General features: G+C 34.8%; 1 protein-coding gene across 2 annotated transcripts; it reads left to right on the top strand.

Moving 5' to 3' along the window:
• Positions 1-408: 408 nt before the first annotated feature.
• LOC120269204 (zingipain-2-like) lies at positions 409-3062 on the top strand. 2 transcript variants are annotated; one of them, XM_039276544.1, is made up of 5 exons: positions 409-865; positions 941-1167; positions 1246-1386; positions 1937-2161; positions 2939-3062. In XM_039276544.1, the coding sequence occupies exons 1-4, from the start codon at positions 415-417 to the stop codon at positions 2147-2149; spliced, it is 1032 nt and encodes a 343-aa protein (XP_039132478.1). In that variant the 5' UTR covers positions 409-414; the 3' UTR covers positions 2150-2161; positions 2939-3062. The 2 variants fall into 2 exon arrangements, with proteins under 2 accessions (XP_039132478.1, XP_039132477.1); XM_039276543.1 differs by having other exon boundaries at positions 2906-3062.
• The last annotated feature ends 4522 nt before the right edge of the window (positions 3063-7584 follow it).

Below are 7584 nucleotides of genomic sequence, written 5' to 3'. Positions count from 1 at the left end.
TAATTTCATAATTTAAAAAGCCGACATTCGTATAGCTATTGGTAGTTGCTTGGAAACAGCTTGGAATCCTACCTTATCTGCCCTACAATCCAACACAAATCATCCATAACAACAGGCAACAAATAACGGTCCTTTTGGGAAGGATTAATTTTACTCTGTAACAATTCAGATTTCAATCATATGGAAGTTCTAAGACTAGCAAAATTAATTTGTGATGATTTAAGAAGAAAATTAACAATGAAGGGTTTTAAGAAAAAAATCACCAAGTTATAGGATACTTTAGAGCATCTTATGAAGAAGCCTCCATTTCACCTATTAGATGTAGGATACTAAAAGGCATCCTATGTGGAAGCCACCACTATAAATTCACTAACACTCTGCTCCAAGTTTTCAAGCCTAAGTCCAACTCCTCCAATGGTTTCCCATCTTGCATTATTGTGCATCTCTTTCCTTTTCATTTTTCCTTTCTCCTCGTCTTCGTCCATACCCATTCGGTCAGAGTATGAAGTCGGTCTGCTTTTTGAGGGTTGGCTAGTTACACTTAACAAATCTTATAAGGACTCATCAGAGAAGCAGAAAAGGTATGAGATCTTCAAAGATAACCTTCAGTATATTGATGAGCGTAATGCCGGCAATCATACCTTTACTCTCGGTCTTAATGTATTCGCGGACATCACAGTAGAAGAGTATAGGGCCACTTATTTGGGCACTTTGCCACCATCCCCTAGTTTACAAATGGTAAATGATGAAACGATTGAGACATATGAGAGTGATGATCATTACTTCAATGTGACAAACACCCCAGATTCCATTGATTGGAGGGATTTGGGAGCTGTTACTCCAGTCGAAAATCAAGGCAAATGTTGTAAGTGTACTTTGTTTAAAATAGCATAATTTTATATGTTTATGCCATTTTTTTAAATTAATGATTTATGTGCAGTTAGTTGTTGGGCTTTTACTGTCCTCGCGACGGTGGAAGCGATACATCAAATCAAAACAGGAGATTTAATATCTTTGTCGAAACAACAATTAGTAGATTGCCACAAAAAGAGTTGTGGACGACATTATCTCGATCAACCATATGAATACATTATCAAGAATGGTGGGATTGACACGGAGAAAGACTATCCTTATGAGGCTAAAATTAAGAAGTGTAACACGACAAAGGCATATATTTTCATTTATCTCCACTTCATTTCTCGCTTTCTTGAAGAAATTTTCTTGATTTATTTATTTTATTTATAGGAAAATAATAATGTTGTGTCAATCGATGCTTACAAAATGGTTGCTCAATCAAATGAGTTTGCTTTAATGCAAGCCGTCGCTAGACAACCGATTGCCGTTGCTGTTGAAGGCTATGGGCAGGATTTCCAGCTATATACAAAGGTCGGCTTATGATAGGCAAAATTGCTTGTGGTATATGGTTGTTATCTAACTGATCTAATTTGACTTCATGTTAACTCAATCATCAACTTACTTTAATAATTTTTTAATCAACACTTTATGTTTGTATATATTATCATAAATCTCAAGTATATCCTTAAATATAATATAATTTTTTAGGTATCATTTTTTTATCAAAAAAAGTGTATTATTTTTATCTTGACATGATAATTTTTATTTGATGATCATAACTTATTGATATAAATATATAGCTTTGATAATTATCACAATCATTGATTTGATCCATGCGGTAGCATAATTGTATATGAAAGAATGGCTCCTTACATTAGAGTGCAGCTAGATTTATGTTTGTCACATAACCCATCTCAACGACAAGGGGGAATCATATATTTTGATGCCAGGTTGTCCTCATTTATTAGTTTGGTATCAATTTAATAGTTTGCCTTGATATATTATCGAACATCAATTTTATAAATATTACTTCTAATCATTTTCTATTCTTTATTTATTTATTTATTTTTATTTCTTTCAGGGAATATTCACGGCATATTGTGGGACAGCGGTAGATCATGCCGTTACTGTAATAGGCTATGGCACCAATGGGAATGTAGATTATTGGCTCATTAAAAATTCATGGGGAGACTTTTGGGGAGAATCTGGTTATATAAGATTAGAACGAAATATTCAAGATAGAGACGGTAAATGCGGTGTTGCGCAATGGCCATATTACCCTATAAAAAACTGAACGTGTGATGTGGTAATGTAAATTTTTTTTTTTGGTAATTTTATAATTTCAATATCCTAATAAACCCAAATAAAATTTCATTGCAAACGAAATTTAAAATAAATAAATAAGCCAATTAGTATAGAAATAAAACAGATACAAGACCCAATGAAAGCAACAAATTAATTTGATGTTCTATGACTTTATTCTCATTATATTGTCAATATTTTTAATAAATTAAATGGACAAATCATAGCACTTGATATAGTTGCCAGACAATAATCATTATAGCCCATGAGAAACTTGTTATAAATGTGTAAAGTTTTTTTTTTTAAAAATATTCCACATTGTCTTATTTAATGTCCATGGAATTTTAACCCACAAATCAAGAGTCTCTTGGTGCCTATAAACTATGAGATCGTTGAAGTTTCTATTACATTTTATATAGGTATAGTCACTCATATTAAGAGAGGCTAACTGTAGCTACTTTTCAACAAAATTATTAACTAAGGAAAGAAGCACAGCCATAATTTTATGCAACCATCATGCGCGCAGATAAAATATAGATAATCTTGCGTTGCTAAAATATTTGAGCTAACTTAGTGCATTCCATCATTATATTAGTATTTGTTTGATTGACTGAATTCACCAAGTTAGCTTTATTTTCCAGGACTTTGAACTCTGGTAAGCCATATGCTTAATTTCTAATGGAAGATGTATAATCTTTAATTTGTTATGCGGACTAATTTTTTTGTTTGATTTTAAAAACGATTGAAGCAACCCAGTTCAAGTGATCAAAGCACATTGCAGGAGTGCCAGTTTATGATGATGAAGAGATTAGATGGAGGAAGACGTGCCAATAATATCGATGAACAATGATGTTGCATTTTATTATTATCCGTTATAAATTAATTATGTCCACCAATTTGCAAAATTGGAAGTTGTCCACTTTATTTGCCTAAATTACCGTCAAACAAATGAAAATTTTAAAATTAAAACAATAATATTTGGCTTTTTTTTAATCCGAACAATAAAAAAAAATATTAAGTGTAATTTTTTTTTTTTTGACAAATAGACGACAAGCGTCCCCATTAAAGGGTGAGTCAGGGATGTGCACGTGTGGGAAGTAGAACCCAACGCCGACCCACGTGCCCTCATCTTGCGTGGACATGAGATTCGATCTTGGGTCTTTCCCGAAACGAACGCCCTACACAAGGGATCCGGTATCAATTAACCTAAAGGCCGTTGGTATATTAAGTGCAATTCGTTATATCGACTCTGAAAAATGCTTTATTTCTCTCAGTAAAAAAATTTGATTCTGTCAAAATGAAATCTTGAAAGATCAAAAGATTGACACGGGGTTTGTGAAAATCATTTTGATGTGCTGGCTTTAAAACTCAAATTCGCTTTTATACCCAAATTGTTTTGATAATTGACAAAAAAAGCACTAGACATGGTTTCCATGATCTATTCCAATACACCTCAACTACAACAAAGAATAAAATTCTAGTTAACTCACGCCATTCTAGTTGATTCTAGTTAATCACGTATTCTTCACTCCTGCCCTCAATGTAATTGCAAAAATAAGTATCAATAAGCATAAGTCCTCCGATCTCAGCACCTCAACATGGAATTAAGGGTTGCAATTATGAAAATAAGAATGATCAAAATGGCTGGTATAATTTCAACAATATAGTTATATATATGGTCTCAAATGCTTGTCTCGACTAGTGATTTAAAAAAATTAGGATAATCCAAGCAATAAATATAAAATAAGAAACCATTGCAAAAAATAATTTTACTATCATAGAAAAATTTAAAATTCTAACCTATGTCAAATTTTGACAAACAAATCATTGGGTTGCGGCTACAGATATATAATGTGTACTAGATTTAAATTCATTATGACGGACCTAATAAATTTTGAAAAAAATGTTTATGGGATCGTGTTTTACACCTGCGAACAACTTAACATCAATAAACTATTTATTATCTCATCCCATAGTTAATTAATGTCGGGACTTTTGTTGAGATTGCGCTCAGCGAAAACAGAGTAATATGACACCACAATAACACACAAGAAAGAATCAGAGTAGTACGACACCACAATACATACAAGAAAGAATCAGGCTACAATAAACAAGTAATTAACAAGAAGATAGAAGGATTTAACGTTGTTGATAGTGGTTAATGCAAGCGTACGTGATGATCAAGTAGTAAAGTATCCATTAGGGCAAAGTATCAATCCATAGGGAAGATCGGGAGTCCTAGTAGTAATCCTAATTCCGAAAACTAACCTAACCAAATATTTGTGATGTGCGCAAAATAAATAAGAAGAAAAACAAAAAACAAGAATACAAAAATGAATTCGGTCGAGATTCAAGAAAAAATGTGATACTTTGGTGTAAAGTTCATCTAGGGTTTTATAAGTTTAGCACAAAGGCTGTATACGTATAGCAATCCTATTTGAACCGAGGGAAATCCTAAAATATACAAAACTCCTCCTGCAAGGATGAATGTTAATTGATTCAATACATTGCTAATACATACACCCCACATTGCACTTTATGAAATCTGATATGGATGCAATTGTACGTACTGATCGCGTAATAAAGTACTTGTAAAAGAAGAAGATCAGTTCATAGGGAAGAAAGTAAATACTAGTAGTAACCTTAAACCCAAAAAATAACCTAAGTAATCGAATGTTGTGCGTGTGAACAAAAGCAAGCAAAAATAGGAAAATATGGAAAATAATATGAGAGAAGTCAAAGAAGAAGGCGATGTCCAAGCATAGCATCCCTCTAGGGTTGTGAAGTGCAGGACAAATGTTGTTTAAGCATGCAATCCTATTTGAACTGAAAGGTTTCCAGAATTATACTAGACCCTGATTTCCCAAGCGAAGAGTAGCTGAATAAGTGCAGAGCTAATGCAGACATTCACATAATCACATTAACACTCTATGAACCCTTATTGTGAGCTAATAACAATCTCCTAAGTAGATAATCTCCCCTGTAGAGATAGATTATCCCTAATCCTAATACAAAGTAGAGATGCAATTTCTCCTAAAATCCACTTCACATGATTGCAAAGAGCACAAAGATTATCACTAACCCACTTAGAAGGATTGTGGGAGACGAAGTCTCCAAAGTAACATAACCAGAGGTGTACTCACTATCCTCTCAAATTGTGGCAAGTCTATGTTAGGTGGGAATTTATTCTTGTCACATAGGATACCAAACATAATAGCTAGGGCTTTCTCCTCATTAGCAACCAAGCATTCAAACACGCAATTAGATGCAAATAAAAATGATTGCAATTAAGATTACAATTAAAGCATCAAAGATCTAAAAACCAATGTCAAAAGTATAAACCCCAGAGTTCAACTATACCCAAACATCTACAAATTAGCCCTCCATTAATAGAGGATAATAATCCGAGATACAAATAATAGAAGGAAACATGAAAGCCATGAAAACCTCCTTCTTAATCATGCCTGTGAAGGATCAGGGGAGAAGCCCTAGGAAAGCTTCCACATACGCTGCCGAGGTGAACTTGAATGTTGATCCAAATCCTCCTTGAAATCACCCCTTAAGTGCTAGAGATTTGTCTCTTCTCTTTTCTAACTTCGCCTCTAAGAAATGCCCAAAAGAAAAGTGTTGAATACCCTAAAAATTCTCATAAGTCCTATTTATACCCAATTGCTTACAGGCTATTTACGGGCGTAAGGGCACAGCCGTAAGGGAGTTGGAAAAGATGGTCACAAAGCTTACGGGAACACTTATGGCCGTAAGTCATGTCAGTAAGGTCTTCTATTTATGTTTTCGTCTAACATACAACCTTAAGCAATTGGCTATAGTTTCACTTGTTCAGCTTCTTGTGACCGCCCTTACAGGCATAAGCTCCTATAGATGATCCTTATGGGGGTAATCTCTCTCTTTGGGGGAGATTATCTACTTGAAAGGTTGTCATTAGCTCATAATGAGGTTTCATAGAGTGTTAATGTGATTGTATGGTTATTTGTATCAGCTCTGTACCTATTCATTTACTCTTCACCTGAGAAATCAGGGTTTAGTATAATTCGGGAAACGTCTCAGTTCAAATAGGATTACATATTTAGATGACCATTATCCTGTACTTAATAACCCTAAAGGGATACTATTCCCGGACATCGCTTTCTTCCTTGATTTCCCTCCTATTATTTTCCATATTTTCTTGCTTTCTTTTACTCTCGTTCACACACAAACACTACACTATTCAGGCTAATTTTCAGATTTAGAGTTATTTCTAGTATCGCCTCCTTCCCTATGGACCGACACTTTGCACTTCAAGCACACTTTATTACACAATCGGCATGTATACTTGCATACATCCTTATTAGTAAGCCTAGTAATGTGGTACTTTGGATTCAAGAGGTCTTCTTCCTCAATCCTCCCAAGTGATTTAACAAGTAATTTCATGCTCTTTGCAATTATAGGGAATAGATTTGAGGAGAAATCGCATTTCTATTCTTTGTGGAATTAGGGACAATTGTTTTACAAGAAGAGTTGCCTACTTATGAATTCTTGTTAAATTCACATTGAGATTTTGATGTGTAAAATATTCATATATTTTATACCACTTTGTACACTCATTTGGCATAAATTAGAGTCATATTATGGAATTTGATGCTAAATATAGTGTGTTTCACATTCTCAGGCTTAGGGTAGCATTTCAAGAAAAGAGAGAGCCAAAAGAAGCATTTCATACCTTAAACAATGAAGTTAGAGCTCCCTCGGCATCATTTGAATAAGGACAAGGCAAACTAGGTGGCTTACGAGCAGCTTATGGCCAACCTTATGGTCGTAAGTCAATTCCAAAGGACCTTACGGTCATGCCTATGCTTGTAAGAAGGATTCATAGCTAATCTAGATGACCCTACAGGCAAGGCTTACCCCTGTAAGGATTATCTAGAGGAGCTTACGCCCGTAAGGACGGTCGCAAGAAGCAGAACAAGTAAAGCTACGGCCAATCTCTTACAGCCGTATGTTACACCATAACACAAACAGAAGAACTTACAGACATGACTTATGGCTATAAGTGTTACCGTAAGGCTTGCAACCATCTTTCCCAGCTCCCTTATGGCTATGTCCTTATGCCCATAAGTATCCTCTAAGTAGTTGGGCATACATAGAACTTATGAGGATTTTTAGTGCATTCAATACCTTTTTTTGGATGTTTCTTGGAGGGGAAGTTGGGGAAGAGAAGAGACGAATCTCCAACACTTAAGGGGTGATTTCAAGGTGGATCTGGATCAACATTCAAGTTCACCTTGGCGGCATGTGTGGAAGTTTTCCTAGAGCTTCTCCGGTGATCCTTCATCGGTACAATTGAGAGTGAGATTTTATGGCTTTCATGTTTCCTCCTATTATTTGTATCTCAGATGCTTGCCCTTCATTAATGGAGGGCTAATTTGTAGA

The sequence above is a fragment of the Dioscorea cayenensis genome, chromosome 9 (genome assembly GCF_009730915.1).
Source record: "Dioscorea cayenensis subsp. rotundata cultivar TDr96_F1 chromosome 9, TDr96_F1_v2_PseudoChromosome.rev07_lg8_w22 25.fasta, whole genome shotgun sequence".
Lineage (NCBI taxonomy): Eukaryota > Viridiplantae > Streptophyta > Magnoliopsida > Dioscoreales > Dioscoreaceae > Dioscorea > Dioscorea cayenensis.
Note: the sequence above shows the minus strand (reverse complement) of the source record. Positions and strands in the feature narration are given on the sequence as shown.